Source organism: Haemaphysalis longicornis, unplaced genomic scaffold (genome assembly GCF_048455015.1).
Source record: "Haemaphysalis longicornis isolate Haplotype H1 unplaced genomic scaffold, Haemaphysalis longicornis Haplotype H1 scaffold_1, whole genome shotgun sequence".
NCBI lineage: Eukaryota > Metazoa > Arthropoda > Arachnida > Ixodida > Ixodidae > Haemaphysalis > Haemaphysalis longicornis.
Genome location: NW_027526203.1, coordinates 289,620,711 through 289,644,493, shown reverse-complemented (window position 1 = coordinate 289,644,493; position 23,783 = coordinate 289,620,711). Strand labels below are relative to the sequence as shown.

The following is a 23,783-nucleotide window of genomic DNA, read 5'->3' as shown; positions in this document are numbered from 1 at the left end:
TTTATGCTCCCCTGTGTGTGTGCACGTGCTTTTTTCGTAATGCCAGCTGGGACACCATTCCGGTGTCCACTCACTACAAAGGCACAAGCCACTTACATCATCATCATCATCATCATCAATCATAGTTTCATTCGCAGATTCAATTCGGTTAATTCGGTTGAATTCGCTGCTTCGGCAGTCGGATTTTTCGGGGCGTACTTTGTGTTGTTCGTTCGCTATCGTTCTGGGGGTAGTTCCCATCAGGTGATGGATGTATGTTGTGGATGTTCGCCGGAGCGGCAGAGGATACGGAAGACGCACTGGACAGCGCTACAAATTTACCAAGAATCCGTGCAGCCGTTGCTTACAAAGCGCACGCAAGCAAACATCACCGACTTTTTTGGTGGGAAATAAATTTGTCGATACCCCCCCCCCCTGGGAGGGGGTTGTAATTGTTCAGGTAACAATTTTTGAGGTCTCTTTTTATGCTCATGGGCCGCGATTTTATTTTCGGAGCATTTGCGCTCCGCAAATACGACGCCGCATAAGCTTGCCGGAAGCCGCTAATAGAATGTAATGAATTAAGGGACCAAGCAATGCTCACTAGTATTACCGAATTTCTCGATTTATCGAATTAAGTCGCGACTTCCCCAACTTCGTTAAATCGAGTTTTGACTGTAGTAGAAGTTTTCAAATACTGGAAATTTACGAATAATAGGCCAGTCAAAGTTGGCTCTGCCGCACAACATGCAAATATTTAAGCTTCACTGCCCAGCATACCATTTGCGTTGGCTTTTTTGCACAATGTTGAAGCTGTGCAAGAAAGCTTAACTCGTGTGAGCCCTGCGTGAAACACGTGTATGGTGCGTGTAAGCTGAAGTGGAACACTACTTGCGCAAAAATTTAAGCCGAAAAGGAGTGCCCTGTCGATATAGTGGCATGAGTGAGTAATCGAGAGTTATTACTTGTTAAAAATGCTTGCAGCAAGGTACTGGCCATACCTACCATTAGCATGCCTCGCCTCTTTTTAATTACTGGAGTGGCTGGTTTCTCTATGTTGCCATCTTGTTTTATTTCTTTGTACATTTTTTTATCAAGCACATATAAACACTCAGATGTGTTGGTACCCTCCCCCTTTCTTTTTGTAGCCATGTTTTAGAAGCTCTATACACACCAAAGCAGATATTTGTGTTTGGAAACATTCAATACAATTCACAATCACTTTTTACCATTCATATTCAATGCGCAATTCCAAATTTGATATTCGCACACCTCCATTTATTACGTTTTCTTTCTATCCACGACTGTTTCAGCATTTCTTGTCTTTCCAATCAGTGCATGCACGATTGCCGAGAGGGAACTTGCTGAGCCCACTCTCTATGGCCGCACGCAGAGACATTCCTGCAGGTGTCCAAAGTGGTGAACGTGCACCTCCGCTGCGACGGCGCGCTGCTAGGCGTGCGGCAGCTAAAGTGCGAGTCACAGCTGTCGCAACTGCACGTGCTGCTGCAGTCGGCCACGTCCCCGTACGAGATGCTCTGCCTCACCATGGGCCTGGCCACACTGCATGATGTCGACTTGGCCCTGGCCACAAATCTGCGCCGCAACCTCCCTGCCAGGGGATTCCACCTGCTCGGGCCGCAGCAGCTGGGCTCCGAGAAGAAACGCAGTGAGTGGGCACACCTTTCTCATCGACTGGCACTGCCTAGCTCCTGGCTCGAACCAAGCCGTGCCCTCCACACTAGCCAGAAAGATGGGGGGGGGGGGGGGGGAGGCAAACATGTCCTTTTTGGTGTATGGGGGGCTGGAAGTGCAGGTCAGAAGTGAGGCTAGAGACAGAGAACAGTCTCTGAGGTGCAGCTTGCTAGTCCATGTGGCAGTGAAGTTAAAGAAGTACTGAGCAATTAAAAAAAAGGTGTTTACTAAAATTTGAGAAAAGCAAAGCAAAGAAACAAAAGCAGCATGTTAAGGGGAAACATGGCTCTTAAAACACTTTCTTTTAGTTTTTATGTAAGCTCTGTGAAACTTGTCAGCCTTGCTGCTTTTTTCCCACTGATTTCAAATACGGCGTTATTTTTTCAGATGGTGAATTAGTTCCCAAGATAATAAGAGATAATTAGCTGTTTTTGCAGGAACAATAGACAAAACAGTGTTAGCCATAAAACTGTAGTCTTTATATTTTCCAATACTATTAACCCTGGTCAGTGCAATAAGGTAATCGGTTACTTGATGCACTGCTTGGAACTAATTTTACAGCTCATTGAACTTTGGTGTTTGATATGGGCCTTCGAAATGGTTCCTTGCCATTGGTGCAAACAAAGTTTAATGAGCTGTAAAATTAGTTCCAGGTGGTGCATCAGAAAACTAATTTTTTTATTGCACTCAGCAGGGTTCATAGTATTGGAAAATATAAAGATTACAGTTTTATGGCCAACACTTTCTTGTCTATTCTTCCTCCAAAAATGACTAATTATCTCTATGTTGGTAAGTAATTGACTCACTCAAAAAATAATGCCATATTTGAAATAAGTGGGAAAAAAGCAGCGAGACTGACAAGCTTCACAGAGTTCAAATCAACAATTAAAGGAGCTGTTTTTAGAGCAGTGTCCCCCCTTAAATGAGCACCTCAAGGAAAGCTAACAAAAAAATTGCAAAAGTATTCTCTCATCTCACATTATTTGGCAGAAAAGGCTTTTTCAACCTCGCTTGTAATACGTGACCGCAGCACCAATATCATTTACGATAAAATGGGTCTGTTCATAGGCGGAGACTACAGGGGGGCTTGGGGGCCCGAGCCCCCTCCGGTGTCTCCCGGAGGGGGGGGCAGCCCCCCGGCGATGCTGATCCTTTCCCCCACTCAATTCCCCCAAGCGCCATTACCAGTTGAAATTTCTTTACAGTTGCCTGTACCTTTTCCCTGAACATTTTATTTCGGCTAAACTCTTACTGCATCATTGAATTGGCGCAGACGTGGACAGATTCCATATTTTACATTCATTCCTTCGAATTTTTACCATACAAGTACAAGCGCACTGGGAGCTTGTATGTATGTATGTATGTAAGCACATAATAATGATGGGTACATTTTATCATCATCATCATCATCATGTGATGCAAGTCAAGGGGGGCCGAGCCTCCCCTGGGAAAATGAAAACTCTCCGCCTATGGGTCTGTTACTGCATCACAAGCGTATCTTCGCTGTGGTATGAGAAGGCTAGCGTCTGTTGAACGTACACTGCCATGAAACACTTGAATAGCGTGAAAATATTTCCGGCAAGTGCAATATTACAAATGTAATTTTGCTCCCAGCTCATGAATAAATTATGTACTTCAATACTTCCTGTGCCAATATATTAGTGTGGGCCTTTGAACTCAGGTTTGTACTAGTAGCCAAATCATGTCAGTTCCACTAGTCCACCTGTTCTACATTTAAACGTGACAATCTTGGTGCTGTGCTCACAAAATTGTAATTCGTATGAAGTAACACCATACAAGGAGAGCATATGCAACACTACATTGATGCTGTCTCAAGAAATAGTACCCAATCCTAACATTGAGAAGCATGTGTTCACTACAATTTCATACAGTAGGTAAGACAGAAGCAAAGCTTTAAAAAATATGTAATTATGGTAAGGCGGGCAGGGAAATCTCTTATGGTCATTCTAGCTGGGTGGCATACTACATCTGAATAGAAATGCCGACTATTGGAATTGGATAATGTTCTTACCACCGCTTTCCACGTGCTCTCACCAGGTTTATATGAGTCCTCTTACAGTAGCTCTCACAAATCCAACCTGCCCCTATACCACTGGGCAGCAAGGGAGCTAATTTTTTCTCATACTATTCCACATGCTACCACTTTTAAGGCCTGCACAAGTCTGCCTTCTGCAGGCCTTCCACAAAACAAGGCTCCTGTGGGTCTGCTTTGCCACAGTGCATACAAATGCTTATCACTACATGCAACTTGCAGCACAAATTTAGCTAATCATGGGGTGTAGCACAGCATTTTGCACAAAACTGTTATCTGCACTGTCATATTTTGTAATGCGATTGAGGCCCAGGACACGATGATTTAAAAAAAAGAAAAAGAAAAGAGCGATCTTTGCGTTGCATAGTGCAAAATGTCACTCCCACATTGCATAACACAACAGCACAGGCACAAGTCAAACCATATGCTAGCTGGAGTTATCAGTCAATAAATCAACTCTGTTCACTACAGTGGTGGGTCCTCCTTGTTTAGCATGGTGAAACACACTCACCGACATTTTGGGGGCTTTTTCAATAGCAGCCAATGAACCAAATGTGGCAATGCAGGTGAAGAACTGCTGCCCACTTTGCTCCACTTTGCGGCCCACTACGGCCTCCATGAGTTGAGCAATGCGCTGCTCCAGTGCCCTGGTGCTGCTGCCTGCTGCCAGATCTTCAACTGCAAGGGCCACTCACCCGCTCAGCTCGCATCAAATGCAGGACATCACCGCCTGGCTACGACCATCAATGACTTTCAGGTACGTAGCAGAACAGACGAAGATTCTCTGTGGTTGCATATAACCACACAGCGGGTGCAAGTTGATGACAGTGCATGAAGCCCTTTTGTTGGAAAAAATGAGCTACCTATATTACAGCCGGTAAGGTCAGACCTGCTAACAACAGGGCTTGTTGCAATGGGGGTGACTATAATGAGGTGCCATGACTAAGTAATATGGATGACTCTGGTAAGATAAAGATAGGGGGGGGGAAACATTGCACAAGAGGGGAATAAGAAAACAAGACAAAGAGATCATAGGTGGGACAACATAATAAATACTATATGTTCAAACATACTTGTCTAGAACAGCTAGAGCTTTTGTACTTTCAGCCTTATCCTGCCTCACCCGAGTGAGAATTGAAGAAAACTACTCTGGCGTTCTGAAATCTAAGCCCACCCCTTTTGTCTCCAATATTTCTGTCAAAATTTTGTTTCGGCAGTTTTCGGATGTAAATTGATGAAGTTGAAGTCACTGTTATAGGCAAGTTTGTTAAGCACTGTACCTCGCGGGTGATGCAGCACTTTAGGGGCTAAAGGTTAGGACTTAAAGAACTTTTCAGAATCTATAGCTTAATATACATTACCCTGCGGTAGCTTCTACAATCGGCTAGTGTGTGCGACCTAGCTTAGACAAGTCTCCAGAGACTCAGCAGTTCAGAGTCATTTTATGTGGCTGAAGGCATAAAGTCTTTGCTTGTGCTGCACCAGTGTTGTTGCCAGAATTTTTGCTACATGATCTCTCAGGAAATTAAGGCAAAAGGATCATGTTGTCGGCGTCCTGAACTTTCATCTCAATTTCACAACTTTGGTATCCATCTCGGGAGAAAAAGGACACTGCTACAACTTCGTCCCCGTTAATCAGGAGAAATACAGCAGAGTACGCATGATCCAATTTTTGATGGCTGCAAGATGGAAAATTTCTCGGCTACCATTTACAGAAAAACAAAGACCATTACTGTATATTAAACTGCATAAATGAGGTCCTGGCGAAGAAAGTACCATAAGCTTTTCTCCGATAAATGGGAGACATGAAGAGGGAAAGAAAGCAGATATTTGTGGCGACACAAATTTTTGTATATATGTAGTGCGTACTGCTTAATTCGCTTCAGCCTTTTCTCTTCTTAGCTCATGACCAGCGGTGTCTGTTCGCAGGCAAGGGCCACCAGTGGCATGACAGAAGAGGAAGCGCCCGTCCTTCCTCCAGTGCGGACGCAATCAAGTGCGGCAAGAAGCAGTCCACCCCGGATGCACTACGGTACGCTTATACCAATTTAATGCTAGAATTACTCAGAACAACTAATCTTTCAATGAGGCATTTAGGATTGTGTACTTGCTCCCCATACTCTACTACCCAAGCCAAGGAATAAAGCTCTAGTGCTACCATCCAACTGGCTGTTCCACGCAAAGTTTTATTTCCTCTATGGCATGGCACCTTTGCATGTGTGGATGCTCCGCAACAAAAGAAAAGGGGGGCTAACAATTACCACTTGTGCTCACAGCTTAGTGTAGTGTTAGAATTCAATTATGATGCAAATTGCTTGTGGTTCACATTTGTTTTTTTCCTCACGAGCAAGGATACGTTCGCGGAAAGGAGGTAACAGTGACATGACTTGCTTTTGCCCTGATGATTTTGTAAGGCGTGAATACTGCACTACTCATCGCATCTGGTTCGACAGAGTAGTGGCAAGCCCCAACCTTACTAGAAAAACTGCTACACATTGGCTGTCAGCTGGAAAAGGCAAAGTCTGAACCGGCCCCTTATACCATAATTGGTTAGCACAAGCACTACGGGAAATGGCTACCACAAAAACACTAGGAAAGCATATATAGTAATGAAACGTTCTTTTTTTACTAAAAAGCAGATCAATTTATCATTATGTATGGTGTGCATTGCTTGAGGGCAATATCATTTTCACATTGCCATTACCCCCTTTTTTCTTGGTGTTTCTGTTGCTGTTGCAGTTCATTCATTGTTTTTATTTTGTAGTGAATTGTTCCGTAGCATCCGACATTCAGGCAGTAGTGTCTCTCACATTCTCTGCATACCGCCTCTTAATTGTTGACTTTCCTCTTCTGTGAGCCACCACCCTTTTTCTGACTCTTTTTTTTTTCTCTAAAGCAGCATGGTTTAATTACCTTTCCTTTTGAAAGGTGTCTATTCCTTCTTCATGGTCCTCCCTCGAAACGGGAGCTTTTAAATTGAAAGAAGCTCATAAACTCTCTTAAAAAGAATAATTAAAAGAACATGGTTCAGCTAATTGGAGTGGCACAAGAAAACTACGGTTCCAGATAAAAACCTAGTGCAACACAGCTGAGTACTTTTCAAATGCATATAAAAGTGACCAAATGTAAGAAATCATAAGCCAATGTGACTAACAGAAATGGGGTCACTTTCTGTAAACTATATGTGTAAAAAATTAACAAGGAGAGGGGGGGTTAACTTACCAACAAAGAATAAGGTATTCAGGTGTGACATGCTGGACCTCTGAAACCTTGCTGAACCTCTAGAACCTTTCTACTTCACTCTGGTACAAACATTTGAGAATGGGAACTTTGTGAACGTTTGTCAATAATCGCACCTGAGTAGTAACTGCTTTGCGCACGAATCAGTACCGGTTTGGAATAATGACTCCTGAAGCCAACACGCTGAATTTCAGGGCTCGAGATGAGTGTTTGTCTCCACTGCTGCAGAGAACGTGTCGGTGGGTGGCCACTATGCAAGCCCCGGCGCAGCCCGATCTGCACCCGTGTGCAACCCTTCATATGGCCTGGAGCCTCCCCTGCCACCTCCTGCTGTGCCAGAGCCAGCGGCCACAGACGATCAGGAGGCAGAGTACCTCAGTATGCTGCCTCAGGTCGAGCCAGTGAAAGGTGCGGGCTCAACTTTATTGCTCGCTGCATGCTTCAAAACTTCTGCTGATTGGGCTACACAAAATTGTGCCTGAATCACTTTTATGTGTCATACTGCATAAAATTAGTCTTGGTATTGAGACGGTGTAAACAATTGTATTGAAAAGAATGTAACCTTCACGATTGCAAACACTGCAATATGAGCGTGACCTTTTTTTTTTTATTGCACAATGCTACAAGAGAAGGATCATGCTTTTCAGTCAAATCATGCTCTGGGTATTTTTATTAGATGAAATAACTTGCCTGGCCACAGTGATTGGTCGCTTAAGTGCATTGTGGAAAAGCAGGTGTGTGAAAGTCTTTATGAGTGTGTGTTCTTGAAACATGTCCTAGATATTACCTGTAACATGCAACTGTAACTTTCTGCAGTTTCCTGCCGTGAGCATAAATTAGCAGGAGTTATTTTGTTTTACCTAATTGGTAGATGTTGCACAGCAGACAAGCATGCACTTGTTTTTGCTTTATGAGTTTTCAGAGAGAAAAGATGTGTATCTAAAAAAAATACGAATACCTATTCAATTTAGGCTTTTCTGATGTGATGTGGCACCTCTACACTGCTGTACTACACCTACTACCAAAATTCATTGTTATGTACCATAGAAAGTGAATGCTTTGCTGCAGACGCAAATTCCAAATGTGTTCAAAATAGATCCGTAACGATTTTTAAATTGTTCTTTTTTGTGTCTATTTATGTTTTTACCCCTATCATTGTCTCCAGGACGGAACCTTGACACGAGCCATAATGATCCTGACAAAGAAAAAGCTGAACCAAGTTCTACAACTGGGCAGAGTGATCAAGGTAAAATTATTCTTTACGCCGACAACCAATGAACAATATGACAAGACATTTGTAATGTGCAGTAGAGTTACCAAAGATATTTACACTAATTTGTCTGACTTTGTTATTACCTGCATGGTAACAAATTAACTGAGCTTTTTTTAACATTTTAGTCATTTAGCCTAGTATTGCAATGAATTTTCTAGAAAGTCACGTCTGTCTTTATGGTGCAGCAGATGACTGCCTTGCCTATGGTAAGGAACTATTTTGCTTTCACTTCAAACAGTATAAGCAGGAATTATAGGTTGCAACCCTGTGCTACTTTGTTAAATGGAATGAACAGTTGGCAAATTTTGACACTCTAGTCGCTGTCGTGTTTACGTGTTTGCTTCCAAACACTGTGTTTAGAGTGCTTGAACAAAAGGCTTGAGTGACTCCACAAAACAATTTTTTGTCCGTAGGCTCAAACTCTGGTGACAAGTGTCTGTTCATGTTCAGAAAATATCAATTGCCAAGACAAGTACAGTATCATGCTGATTATACCTGCAGATTTGCAATGAACATGCATTGTACAAGCACCAATCCCAGTAAACCAATGGCCATATAACGCTATATATGCAACTCCAGCCATTACAAAACAAAAATCTCCGGCCAAATAAACCCTTTGTTTCCATCTCAACTTCATATATATAAATGTAGAAAGTTGGGTGTTTTGGAACTTGAATGAGCTGAGCCAGCACAATAAAAACTCAAATCCAAATGGCTCCACTTATTGTGGTCGAAATGTGTAGAATGTGTACAAATAAGGTGACCCATTCAGGACAGGGATAGGGATACATTCTATGGGATACACATTTATTGAAGTCATGAAACAGCATTCGTGCACAGACCCTATAGTTGTTGGTAGATGTACTTCTTCTACTGTTAGCTGGGCTGAATACCAATGTTCCTACATCGCTGAATGATTCACTTGTGACAGTGTCATATTGAAATGTCAAAGACGTCAACAAATATACTGCATTATGGCTGTACTCATTTGGCTTTCAATGTTTTTGAAACAGTTTCCAATACGAATCATGCTCCATTGATGTCTTGGTTGGGTGTGCACTGTCATGCCAAACTGAATCACAGAGTTTTCTTCATTCATTCTCCAATGAGCCATAAAAGCCATGTACTCCAACAATGAAAAAATCTAGTGTGTAGAAAGGGTTGACATTTTAAAAAGCTAACTACATGCTTTTTGTAGCTGTGAAACTTGGTTCTGCCGTTTTAATTTGGTATATACAGCTATGGTGAAATCACTAGCTGGTGTGGTGACATCACTGATTTCGATTTGTGTTGTTTGTTCACTTTCAGGCATACCGGAGATTATCTTTTCAAACACTCAAGAGGACCTGGTTCGCATAATAGAAATGTACAAAAAGGGCACTCCTTTCTCACACATCGAGAAACTATTTGACGACTGGAAAAAGAACCAGGAAAATGCCAAGAGTGAGGAGGATGTAAGTGTGTGCTTCTCTTTTATTTTTTGAAGTTGTGCTTGTGCTTATGTTCTAGTAAAAGCAGTCACAGTGCTTTAAGCCACCCCAAATCGACAACGAATCTTCTCCGAGGTAATAAAATTTCCATTGTACCAAAGTCCACTTCCAATGGATTGGTGGACCCATGCACGGTGTGTCAACTTGTGGCAACGCTGGGGAGTTCCGCCTCCTTTACTCATGATCATGCAAACTTGCACTGCATGCAGCTTTATCATGTTTCTTATATTTTGTTACTGTTGCTGATGGCTGCATGCTCTCTGCTTCATCTTGTTAGCAGCCCACTCCACCTTGAAACATTTGTACGGTGATGGGGCCCGGCCTGCCACCATTTATTTGTTCCACCTCTTGTCCTTCTGGCCTCTTTTACGTTCTCGATAAAGGCATCGTCGATGCACCTCATTGCATTTCTAAACCATCTCAATCCTTTTTTTTCGACACCACCACCCATGTCCATGACCTTCATAATCCTTCAGATTCAGTTCTTCCAAACACTGATCTTTTCCTGTCACTCTGCACGTCACCTTGGTATTCTCATTTCACCTTGTTTCATCCTTTGCAATTCTGCAGGCAAATCCTTCGGTGGCATACAGCATCTCTGTTCTCTGCAGTTGACCTTTTGGCTTAATCGGCATCTTCTTGTCACCGAGAGTTCCTGAAACCCTTTTTAAGCCTTTTTATTGTTCCTGGACTCTGCTCATGACTTATCTTTGCATACCCATTTCATCAGCGGATGATAGAGTATATCTGAAAGGAGTCATTCACATCAGCACGGAACCATCCGGCTTGAGGTCTTCACATTTTTGGTCATCTATACTGCTGTCCCAATTGGAATAGCCTGTGGAAAAGACATTTGCTTGCTACTGCTGCTTGCCTGCTTTACTAAATGAAAGAACAAACCATGTTCATGCCATACAAGAGCACCCCTGTTAAATTTACCTTTTCTTTAGTAAACAGATGAAGAGATCGCTTTGGCTGAAACCAATTTACAGTAATCCCTCGTTAACTTGAACTTGGATATCTCGCAATATCGGTCAAGTTGAATTTTTTTTGACCGTGCATTTGCCTCCCATAGCCACGTGTATTTGCCACCCTTCATCTCGAAACGTTTTTTGGGGGGGCCCATGGATATCTTGAAATGTTGACAGAGAGGACACAAGGCAAATTCTGCTGCAGACAGCTGATGAGACCTCCATTGTAACACTTAGGTCGCATTGCGCGCTGAACGCGGTAGTGAACAGCAAATGTGTATTGCGCAAGGCCAATGTTCCGGTTACTCGAATGCTGTGCGCCGCCTACATCATTGAGAGAGCTGTGGACAATGAAGCTGACTATGAGGACAAAGGAGGAGTCCAGAGAAGTGCCTACAACAACAGAAACAACAAAGATGCTTCGCCTCCTTTGCAAGAAGGTAGAATGTAGTGGTGGTGACCAACAATTGATGCGGTGCATTAAGCAGCTCGAGAACGCTTTTCTGGGACCAGATGCAAACACGAAACAGGCGAGCATCACGCAGTTCTTCCTCAATAATAAAAATTCGTTTTTACTGCATAGATTTTTCCCTTTAATGCGAAATCTCCTCTGTGCAATGGAGCTTTTGTTACCAGCATTAGCTCTTATTTCAGTGATCTGGCCACAAATATTCGGAATTTCACTAACTCAAAACTTCGCTTATCTCAAAATTTTGAACGGATTTTACGACTTCGAGTTAACGAGGAATTACCATACTTTCATCACACAGATTAAAGCGTCTTCTAAATGTGCAGCAGGCCTGTTCTATTTATGTTTCATAACTTTCTATAATTTTTCACAAAAGCAAGTGAAAAGTGACGCAAAATGTGATTTCTCATGTTTGAACTGTCTATTTTTTTCCAGTGCAATGAGCATCAAAAATATTGTTTGAAATTTCTTGAAACTAGACAAATCGGCCTTCCTAATGACTCATTAGTCATGTCTGTGGTGTAAATTGACGCGCAACAGTGGCCACACAAACATCGTCTAAAACTGGCTGTGCACCCTCAGAAAGGGTGTGCAGCTGATCATCTTAACAAATATAAGACCCTCACGGGTGCACTGCCCAGAAGAAAGTATTTATTTATTTATTATCATACTCCTAAGGCCCGGAGGCATTACAGAGATGAGTGGGTATTGTTACAAACAAATTCATTGACAACATTTTTAAAGTTAGTGGCGTGTCGGTGATAGCAGCGATGGAGGCAGGGAGATGGTTCCAGTCATTCGTTGTTCGTGGTAAAAACAAATCAAAATGAACATTGGTGCGAGAGGCAGGAACTTCAACCTTGAAACGATGATCTGTGCGCGATGAAATGTATGATGGCGAGGACATTAACTCGTTCCTGAGGGTCTCATTAGAGTAATAAATCCTTTGAAAAAGACACAAGCGAAAGTATTTACGACGTAATTCTAGGTTAGGCAATCCAAGGGTTAGTTTCATCGCCGAAACACTTGCATGACGAGAATAATTACAAAGAATAAAACGAGCAGCTCGATTTTGGATTGATTTAAGGGTATTTTTGAGATATACAGCAGAAGGGTCAAAAATAGAGCATGCATATTCCAGCTTAGGCCTCACTAAAGATTTATACAAAAGCAACTTGATAGCTGGAGTTGCCGATGAAAAATTACGCTGCAAGAATCCGAGCATGCGGCTGGCATTACTGTAAATGTAATTTATAAGTGTGTTTCAGGTGAGGTTACGTGAAATGTAAATACCAAGATACTTGTAGGAGGAGACACTTTCTATAGCTATATTGTACTTAGGAGGAGCAATATTCTTCAACACACGAGAAACACGCAATGCCTCGCACTATTGTCAAGAGAACTTGTGTGTCTACAAAGCAGGTGCTACACATCTCTTCATGTGTTTCTTTTCAGACCAACCTTCAGGCTCTGCGTGACCTTTATAAGCAAAAGCAACGGGCAGCTCAGACGGGGAAGCAGTCCTTCAGTTTGAGTGACCTCAGGCAAATAATCACAGGAAAAGGGAACAGGCGTGGGGTTCGTGGCCGTGAGATTCACCACACAACGCTTCCTAACATGGCAAGTGAACGATTCCCTTTCAAATAATGACTGCTCAAAAATTCCAGGAGTGAAAAAAGAAGAAAACCGGGACTTTTGTTCAAATTTTGTTATGCTGTCCTTCTCAATATTGTACTACGTTACAGCAGAAAGGGAGGGGAGAGAGAAAAGGGGTCCTTCAGACCTAATTAGTAGTAAAGGAATACGGCTTGTCCTTTTTTGATTAATGTGTCATGTGGAGGTATGTGGGCACGAGTTTGAGGCAGCGACTGTTATGTTTTTTATGGCAAAAATGTACATGTCTAATCCTCCCAGTTCTTGCACTAGTGTGGAACGCAAACACAATGTGTGGAGCGAAAACGCGAGGACGTCTTGTATTCAGCACATGGAAATTTTCACAAAACTAAAAAGATGTCTTAGAGCCTCCATATTTTGATTAAAGATGCTTTATATTGCCCCTGGAAAAATGTCTTCCCAGTATGTACTTCTATTTAGAGGTGAAGCCGACTAAACAGATCCGTGTAAGCTTGGCCTTTGAAAGCTGGCTTTCCCACATTGCGTGATGCGCAGTAAAGCATGGCCACCTATACTGCTATCCACCGCTGCTGCCTCTTTGCCAATTCCCATATACTGCCCACCACGTGTGGCATCTGCCTCCCCCTAGCCATTTTTATGCATGCACAGGGAGGGGGCGTAACCACACAGGCAGGCTTCACGCACATACCCATTCTACTGGGGGAGAACATGGATATCTCATGACCTGATGCGGCCTGACTGCTGTCTACCATTGTCAAGCAGTCTGGGTTGGTGTAAGTAAGTCAGTAAGATGCTACAGGCACGGGGGAAACGAACAGCCCCATGTTTGTCCCCTGAAATAAAGCTGCAGTCCTTTCAAGTTTGATTCAGCTAATTAGCTAGGAAGTATGCTCAATTGCGCATTACAGACAAACGTGTTTTGTCTCGTGCACCCCTTGCACTGTGCCCAGCTTTGCTGGTCATCCTTCTTCACAGAGAGGAGGAGCACTGAACTTTTTTTTTGTGGTGTTCTTTTCTGTTGCAGTGATGTGTGCCAGCCACGATGTATTTCTCTTCTGCTTTCTGTGCCTTATATTAGGCTATAAAACTTGCGTGAAAAACCCCACACCTTCTTATCGGCAGAAAATCATGACTTAGTGGTTACCACTTTCGCTTTGGAAACAGTAGGACAGTTGACTCGATCGCCAGAATTGTAAATTGGGAAAAATGCTTTTTTTTTTTCAGATCTGTGCTGAAGGTGCCTCCACGCATGCATGCTCCAAAAATTTGAAGAATGGATTGGGTACTGGCAGTTAAAGCATTTTATGCCTAACAATAAAACAATTAAGCTGCGATTCGTATCATTTAGTCATCAGAGGAAATTAATAGTAGGGATTACAAGCCAGGGATGTCAAAAAGAGTGCGCAGTGTTTTTTTCTTTCACTTCATTCATTCATTGAAAATCATGCATAATATTGCATCTTTTTATTCATGTGAAACTTGCCAACCTATGGTTCCAATAAATTTATACCTGCATCCCTCGTTTCTTTATGTTGAGTGACAAGAAGGCTTTCCGTCTCTCCAGAACTGTTTCCAAGGCAACGCATTTATTTATTTATTGATTGATTGATTGATTGATTGATTGATTGATTTATTGATTGATTGATTGATTTAATGGGCCGACACTACACAGGCGATGAGGGGCGCCGCAGTGGAGAAATCCAGATTAATTTTGGCCACCTGGGGATCTTTGACGGCCAAGGCAACACAATGTGCTGTCATAGAATAATGAACTCAAATGCATTCGTTTACATTCATTTATGACTCCCATTGCATTTTATGTTTATAACTCATAAGCCAAAAAAATGAAGCTTTCACAAACAGAGAGTGTCAGAATTTTTAGAGTTTTTGTCAGTTGCTTACGTCTGCGCTTTCTTTTTCTTCAGAAGCAAGATGACTGCACTGATGGCTGTCGGCGTGTCAGCACACTGAGCGCTGTCTCAACATCCAGCAGTGGCAGTAAGTTTGGGGCTATGATATTCTCATGCATTTATGATGGTATGATTTGATTTCATGTTGTTCAGCATGTGTGTCAGAACCATGCATTAAATTGACCTTTGTTGTAAATGAACCTTGAAGGTGCAATGAAAAAGATCCATCACATATAGTCCCTAGTGTACTCTACCCAAACTAAGAGCAGAAAGGTTTTTTCCCTCTCAAGTTAGAGAGCTTTATTCAGTGCAGTTTTCTGTAAACAAAAGGAATAGAGACTATGAACCATCTCAATGAAATGCAGAAACTTTTCAGAACAGCAGTGATTTTCTGGCTGTAGGATTGACTCGATGGGTTCAGTGACCTTGTAGCTTCATTTTTGGCTTGTCACTTGAGTGCTGCATTGATATTATAGCTGTTTCAAAGGGGCTTTGCAGTTCTTACCACTTCTTTTTGCTTGTTAGCTAGTCCCTGTCTAAATTAAAGTCATCAAAGCTGGTAAAGCCAACATATTCTCTACATTATTCATAATTATTCATTTTTATCCTTGTGTAATAATACTCTATTCGCAAAGCAGGACTGAATCGACACGCAGAAGAAAAAAATTGGAATGTAATGCTTTCATTTCAGAGAGGACCTTCTATGTTTGTGGGCAACAATATTTACAGTGTTACTGGTCACGTATTTTTTTGGTGAAATAAATATTATAGTAATTCTGCAATCAGAACCTAGTGCAACCATAGTCAACGGTACCTTGCTCTGAATGAAATTTCACCGAGAATTTAGTCCGCTGCGACCAATAGCTTATTTTAACCAGGTTCTGTATAAACAAATTGCATTGCCTGTAAACTGTGCAGGGACAAAAAATGATTAAGAAAACAGTCTTCAGTCCTGCCAGCAGTTGAACCCAACGTACTATACCCCAAAATTTTGCCTACTTTATTACTTGCGCTGTAGTGGATGCTGTGGCCTGTCTCATTGCACAATGTAAAATATGCTGGTTTGCTGAGCAATCATCATTCACCTGATTGGCTACATTTTACACAGATACTGGTAATTAAGGTGCATTGCGGCAAAAGTGACCTATTAAAAGCTTTTAAAAGTGTGCATGAACCCGCCGCGGTGGCTCAGTGGCTAAGGCGTTGCGCTGCTGAGCACGAGGTCGCGGGTTCGATTCCCGGCCGCGGCGGCCGCTTTTCTGATGGAGGCGAAAAGCAAAAACGCCCGTGTGTACGAGATTTCGGCGCACGTTAAAGATCCCCAGGTGGTCAAAATTAATCCGGAGCCCTCCACTACGGCGCGCCTCATCGCCTGCGTTGCGTCGGCGCGTTAAACCCTACAATCAATCAATTAAAAGTGTGCATGAACGTTTTTTGTCACCTTTTTGGAGATGTGAAGCCGAAACATCTTACATCATGTGAAAATTTTTATCTTATTGTAGAGAAGTAATTCTTTTTTAATCATTTTGCAGTCTTGAGAAAGAAAAACAGGGCAAATGTGTTAGCCATGACTGATGCGTATGTTAGCGTTCAATTAAATTTCCTGGGCTGCTACATTCCAAAACACCATCAAATGTAAATATGGGGTGAATTGTACGATTATATAATAGCACACACAGTGGATTATTTTATCCTGAAACGCTGTTGAAGAATGGAGACCCCTTGGAGCTGTACTGCAGGCATAAAAAAATTTTCTTCCAGTGCTTTTCACTGTTTCTCATGGGTTCTTGGCACTGCCAGCCATGTTTCCAGCATCCACAAAAGGTGAATAGTCTTGGCTGATCAGCTGAAGTAATGTGCCTGTGATGCCTCTCTGGCAGGCTCCAGCTCGAGTGACCGGCTGAGTACACTGAGTTCGATGAGCGCGTACGACAGCGGTGCCCACTCAGACTCCTGCGAAGAAGGCCGACCTCCTCCCCGGCCCCCGCGGCTGCCAGCGCCACGGATACCCAAAGCGTCATTGCACCAGTACTATGCCTTTGTGCCGGGTGCGGAACAACGGGCGGGCCCTCATCAGTCGCCGGTGAGCATGCGCTGTTTACATAGCCTGTCACTGACAACTCGCCTGCACTTCCTACATCATTTTTTTACTTCTGATGAATAAGCAAGAGTTTTAAAATGACAACCCATGGGTAGGTTTGGGTGGTCTTTGGCGTAACTGGCACAAATATATAGCATTGCAGGGCAGCATTCTTCACTATGCATTCTAGTGGTACGAGGAATTATACCAGACTTGTGACAGCTGCTCTCACGAAAGGGCAGAGCCAGGTTGAAAAATAGAAGCTAGAAAAGGAACCAAAAGTAAAAATCTGGTATGCCTCTGAACATGTGGCGCAGCCAGAAATTTATTTCAGGGTTGGCTGAAATGGGGACTAAAATGTAGTTATGAGGGAGGTTTAAACAGCACCTCTCTCACCCCTATTAAAAAATGTTAAGCAATTGTTGCGGAATACGCAATGGAAACTCCAGCTACAGTTGCTAGTCGAGCTGGAGTGCAGGGAGCACTAGTGAACCTAATTCATTTTGTACATGTTTAGTGGATGACACACAACCCAGTGAATTTCCCACCAAGAGTGGTCACTGTAAATAACAGCAACTATAATCTAACAAGGGTCATTTTTCATATGACAATTTGATTTCCCTTTCAGCTTATTGAACTAGGTGACAGTTGGGTTAAAATTATTTTATCGTTGGTTGGGACTCTACAAACGTTGTTGTGATCCAGATGTTACGCCAAGAATGAAATGTGGACCCAGCTCTTTTCACCTTGTCTTTGATGTTCCCATTATTGCCCACTAGACACAAAATACAATTTTTGTGTGTTTTATGCTCATCATTTTTTTACAAAGATTGCATCTAAAACTTTCACAAATTAAAAGCGGGACCATCTATTTCTCTGCCGCATCCAAATGAAAACAATATTCATACCTTCCCTGTAGGCTGGAGACCTTGCTGGATCGGTCATCCCAGAAGTCAGCACACACGGACTGCCTGCGAGCACTTCACTGCATAGTAGCCTGAGTGCAGCAGGTATTGCACCTTCTTCACCTCGTATCACTTTTTTTACTTACGATTTATTACTACCATCAAAGCACCGGTCTGTGTAACGATAATAGAAATTTATTACAGTAATGACGGGTCATTAAAATCTGGTTAGTATAAAATGAAGAGCCAGTACATAACGAAGACTAAATATTTTGATGTAGTAAACCTCGGAACTTGGGATACAGCTTAGGATAGATATGAAATTTGACGTTAAGAGACAAGCAGTTTGATGAACCTGGAGGGCACCTGGCAAGCTGGCATTGAGACATGGATTGCATTTTTCTTGCTTCACATTGACAGGCATGAGAGACATGGTGAACGGCCCCCATATGGCCACAAACTAACCAACTTCCCTCAGCTATGCGGACAACCTGTTCAACTTTTGCCTTGATCCACAAGGAAAAACACTGCCACTGGATGCTTGCAATGCAGGGCCTTCCAGTTACATAGCCGCACATGAGGGGCAGTGACACAGCAGAATTTCCAGTTTCTTCTACATGGTTAGGAAAGATGGGCTGTTTCGGCTGGGGGATGCTGGCATTTCAGCCTTTTTCAGTCATGTCAGCTCACCTTATTGCGGGGGTAACAATTGAACAGGTGCCTCAATTGTATTTCCAGTGCTTCACTGTGTTTCTTTACAGTTATTCATTCAATTCCTTTTACTGCATTTGGTGTTTTCTGCAGCCAAGCCAACGGTGAATGCTTCAGCCGGTGTGTACTACGACATTCCGCAAGTTCCTCGACCAGTCGACCAGCGGCACAACCCACTGCTCGACTACGACTTCCCCATGGCAGCACTGCGGCGCATTGCGCAGCCGCCGCCGCCACCAGCATGCCCAGAGTCTGACGACAGCAAGCACTACTACGACATCCCCAAGTGGGGCACTGCTGCAGCCTCTGCCCCATCCAAGCAGGTGCGCCTCAGCATTCCTGACGTGCCAGCACCGCCCGTGCCAGACGATTAGCACCGTAGCTGGGATTACAAGCTGGAGGACATGCAACTCGACCCCTCACTCGGCCTTGAGCAGAGCCGAGCCGTGTGGATGGGAACCAACGCCACGTCAGCGTGTTTAGATCTAAGTTGGCGCAGATATGTTCAAAATCCTTGCATTGCTGTTTCTATTCATCACCAGCGGTGACATAAGAGGATGCCAAGTGGGAGCTCTTGGCAGCCGGGTCTTGTCAGAGGCCTCCCACTTCGGTTCAGCAGACTCTGTTCAAGCAGCAACGTCTAAGTCTGTTATTCCTGTTTAGATGGCTCGACCCCATGTCAGGGGCAAAAAAAGGAACAATGCGCCTGAGACCTATTGTACAGCATGCGTAGCCTAATATGCTACTGCCAAGCAGATCTACACCTCAAGAATACCATTTTGGGCATTATGATAACACCTCACCTACAAGTCAACGCATCACACATGTCTCTATAAGCAGATAAGACTGCCAAATTGAACATAAATGTTGCCTCAGCTCCACACTTGCAGGGCAGACATAAGGAACATATTTGCAGCAGAAAATGTTGGGCACAGAAATAACAACCGAAATATTTTTGTGCATTCATAAAAACCATTCGTGGGCCTTCCTGAAACTGAACCAAATAAGTCACAATGATGAATAGAGCAAAGTCAGTGAATTACGATGTCTGGCATATGATTTAAATAAAAAAATGTGATGTGCACTACTGCGACTTTAGAGGAGCCATGAAGAGAAAATACCACTTCGTTTAATTTGAAAGAACTAGGATTCAGTATCTCACTCAGCTCCATTACAGCCACAAAAGATCTTTTTTTAACGAAAAAAAGCAAGAAGTATTTAAAAACTTTCAAATTTTGCGCCACAGTGACGAGGTTATGAGCAAGAATGACGTCATACGGGTCAACAATAAAACAAGTTTCAGTGTGTTAACTGCACTTTAGCATTCAAGTGATGCGGTCAAATGGAACTAGAGGCCCCATTACAGACGTCCAGTCATGTATCGTCACGACAGGTCAGTTAGGCGGCCGCCAATCGCACAAACAAGGTTCCGGGATGTCATAGAAAAGTTGCGGGAAATTGGCTAGGGGGTCGCAACTGCTTCACACGTTTTCTTTCATATCTTTGTTATTTGTTCGAAGATTGCGATGATATTCGTATCATTGTTATCGGGACTTAATAAACCCAACTTGTATTTTGTCTTCATGGCTCCTTTAAGGCCACAGCGCAGATCACATTTTTAGTTGTATATCGTATGCTGGGTCTCCTCATTGGTCTAGTTCACTGAGTCAGTCATCGTGATTAGCCATTTGAGTAAGGTATGACGAGGCAGGCTTGCACAAGACATCAAAAGCATCAGTTGGAGCTGGATATGCTGTCTGCTTTCAACCTAAATGTAAATTTATCACTGAAAAAACCGGTCCTTTACATGGCTGGTTCTATTTAAACCAGTATAAAGAAAGCCATATTTGTGCAGCGTACACCCGAGATCTGGCACCTTGCGGAATTCCAGCTTGTTTTGTAGTTTTCTGTGGCCCCTTGCCCTACCTCACCAGTGTGTACCACTCTATCACTTGTCGACAGGGGCAGTAGCACTAGTATATGTCTGTTGTTGAGTTCTTCCTGTTCATGCAAAACCTCCACTGTCGGTAGGCAAACTGTACATACTCCTATCTGATCCTGCAAACTAGGTGTGAGCTAGCACTTCTTATGCCATTAAAAATGCCTTATTGTTATGCAACTTATTCCAGTGGAATAATATTAGTGTTTAAATAAACTGCAAAAGACAGAGCGTCACTGTGTGCAAATTATTTTTGTACCAAATTCTGTGAAAATGTCATTTCTACACAACTCTGGTTGCTGCATATAGTTAAGTCCTCAACATGACAAGTCCTTTGTCAGGTGAATTGTTATTCACAAGAAATAAGCTGTGCGTGGCTGTTAAAATGGCTATCACGATTTTGCCTTGTGTTTGTTTTTCTTTCTATCTTTGTCGTCTTTTAATTTGGCAGATATGAATGTACCAAATCCAATCCTAAACCACCAAGCAACATTGTGGAAATCTGTTTCTCAAAGTTGTCTTCTTTTAATTTGGCAGATGTGAATGTGCCAAATCCAATCCTAAACCACCAAGCAACATTGTGGCAATCTGTTTCTCAAAGATGTTACTTAGTATGGAACGTTATTTTATAAGAGTTGTGGAAATATCTGTACATAAGCTAGAAATATATGCATGTGTATATGTATATCTGCCAAAACCAGTGCAAGTTATCATGCTGCAGAGAGCAGGGTGATATGCAAGTTGTCATGCTATAGATAGCAGAATGATATACTAATCTCTACAGTTTAAAAAAGTTAATGAAGAGTGACTTGAGCTGCTTGGACGATACACTTCTGCTTCTACATTACCTCAGTCAGCATTGTTTATTCAGCTGCAGAGCTGCATTGTTTAATTTAATCAGCTGCATTGTTTAATTAACCACAGTTAGTAACAGCCATAGAGCACTCACTCTGCAAGTTCTTAGCATCAGAATCAACCTTCAACCAAACTGAGTGAATGCTTGCTGTCTGTTTCCTTGAACGGACTCCAGCAGCATTTACCCTGCACCGTGAGTTGTTATATTTCGCCGTGTTTTCTTGTCAGCTGTTTTTCTTGCACTATGATTTTAAACATCGAAAATAATTTCTAGTCTACAGACAAACCAAATCATGTGAAGCTTGTGCACTGTTCAGCTTGTTGAATGTTTCTGAGCGAAAGTAACTTATTGTGATGTCCATTTCTAGTGGTCTTATTGCTCAAATTTGTAGCTTTAGCAGCAAGTCCTCAAATGGATGCAGAGTGTTTCCCATTCAATACTTTTTGAGGGGGAATCGCTCTTTCTGCTCCTTGATAGAATGAAGTTCTTAGTGCGGCTGTGTTTGTTTGGATGAGTTCTAGTTGAGTACAGGTCTGTGCAACAGTGCTGGCCATGTGCCGTGACCGCAGTCAAATCAACAGCCTACTTAGGCGACTCTGATGTCAAGTATCTCATGGTCGAATGCAGTGTGAGAAAGGACATCCCCCTTCTCCGAAGTTAGTTTTCACTGCGTTTAGCTCCGTAAGCAGCTCCAACCAAAGAAACTAAGTGATGATTCGGGATATAAGTAACTGCACTCTATAACTGCTAAGCATGCTTTGTAAGTTTTGGGCATGCTTTCTACTTCTGGTGAAGTGTTCAGCCTTTAGTTCAGGGGAAAATCCTTATACAAGGGTTGTGGAGGTGGTCATAAACTGATGCTTTTAACAAAAGCATGAAACACGTGGCCTTTGGCACTGGCTTTTCTTACCCTGTCTGAAAGCTGGTTCTCAACTTGAATAACTCAGTTCTTCTATTTTTATTGACTGCAATTTTTATGATGTTAAAATTTACTACTTTTATGGTGCATGGAATTGACACCGTTGTGAAAGGGGCTTTGAAGTTTGAAGTTACCATACTAAAGAAATGAATAGCTGCCATGTTTCAGCTGGCTTTCATTGTGAGTATTTGAGTGCCTTTGTATTTTTATCTCCTTTTGTTCCTTGTGCGTGGTTTTCTTGGTACCTGTAGACTGCAGCTGATATTTTTCTAGGTTTACATGTCAATCTACATGCCAACTTTGCTAATTGAAAATGTCTAATAAAATTTTTTGAGCACCGTAATAAATATTAATACCCAAGCCTCATGCATGTCAGTAGCCTTTACTCAAGAAAACACTTGATGCCAGTAATGAAGTCGCTCTCATTAAGGTATAAATTAAGTAAAATAATGTCCACAGTTGACAAGCTTCAATGACCGATATGAAAACTTGACGCAAACATTGGGGTGATTTCCTCGTTTGATCGGATTGGCAAGAGGAAATGATGACTGGTATCGCATGTGTTCACGTTTGAGGAAGTACACACACACTCCTCAATCCACCACTCGGGAGCGCATGATTGTTCCTCGTGATAAAATTGGAGATTATAAATCTGCTCCTCAGGAAGCATATAATGACTCGTCATTCTGCTCTGCTGTCGTTTCAGCCAGACCGGTCTGCGGAAAAGAGCAGGATGACCTGCCATGGCCCGTATTTATTTTGCCTCACCTTTTGGGTGCGTTTCTGGCGCTTGTATTAACCTCTTTGAATAGGTCTTTTCCGAAGCTTGAGTTCAAGGCCTCAAAAAAAAGTAGCAGCTATCGGTGCTTGCGATGTAATGCAACTGCACACCTAGAAGGATATAAATTATTTAAGGTAACTTTCATCACACAGTACAGCCGGTAAAAGGCTTGTCTATAACACAGCGTTCGTACTCTCAGCCCTATCCTGCCCCGCCGGAGCGGGATTTGAATAAAACTACTGCGGAATTCTGAAGTCTTAGCCCTTCGCTTTTGCCTCCGACATGTTTGGAACGAGTATGTTTCGGCAGTTTTCGGATGTAGCTGGTTGAAGTTGAAATCGCTGTTATAGACAAGCGTTTTACCGGCTGTACTACATTGCTGGAACCACAATTCTGAAGTGGAGGTTTTTTACATTCAAGAGTGGTTTTAACTGGGTGGCCCTATGGTCTTACTGATTCAAAAACAACTTTCAGTTTTCTTGGTGCTCTTTGTCTTTTGCACCATTAAACCTATACTCATCACCATCATCAAAACAACTTTCAGGGTTTCCTTAGTTGCCAGGAGTGGGACCATGCTCGTATTCCTTGCACTGCCCCTGCCATTAGCGAACATCATCCTCCAGTTAAAGCGGGTCGTAATGATAATGATGACAGGGATTCTATGACGTACGTAAAGTCGAGTCCACTTATAACGATATCGTTTATAACAATATATCGTATGTAACGATGAACAGCTATGGCAACGTCCGCTTTTGTATGCTTTCCATAGGAAAATAAACGGGTTATTGCAATGCTCCAGTGCCGCGATATCGGATATGACGATTGAGTCGGGTTACAGCAAGCACCGAAAATGCGAGCTGCCACCGGCTCTCCACGC

General features: G+C 42.6%; 1 protein-coding gene across 6 annotated transcripts in view; it reads left to right on the top strand.

The window, feature by feature from the left end:
• Positions 1–22,487, top strand: part of Stumps (DBB domain-containing protein stumps) — a 144,225-nt gene extending 121,738 nt beyond the window's left edge. For all 6 annotated transcript variants that reach the window (XM_077679589.1, XM_077679585.1, XM_077679588.1 and 3 more), the window contains exons 5-15: positions 1,373–1,648; positions 4,294–4,484; positions 5,657–5,759; positions 7,196–7,375; positions 8,133–8,213; positions 9,549–9,694; positions 12,626–12,790; positions 14,731–14,803; positions 16,596–16,798; positions 17,715–17,805; positions 18,505–22,487. In XM_077679589.1, coding sequence (XP_077535715.1) covers positions 1,373–1,648; positions 4,294–4,484; positions 5,657–5,759; positions 7,196–7,375; positions 8,133–8,213; positions 9,549–9,694; positions 12,626–12,790; positions 14,731–14,803; positions 16,596–16,798; positions 17,715–17,805; positions 18,505–18,785 — 1,790 coding nt within the window. In that variant the 3' untranslated portion in view covers positions 18,786–22,487. The remainder of the gene's footprint in view (positions 1–1,372; positions 1,649–4,293; positions 4,485–5,656; positions 5,760–7,195; positions 7,376–8,132; positions 8,214–9,548; positions 9,695–12,625; positions 12,791–14,730; positions 14,804–16,595; positions 16,799–17,714; positions 17,806–18,504) is intronic.
• The last annotated feature ends 1,296 nt before the right edge of the window (positions 22,488–23,783 follow it).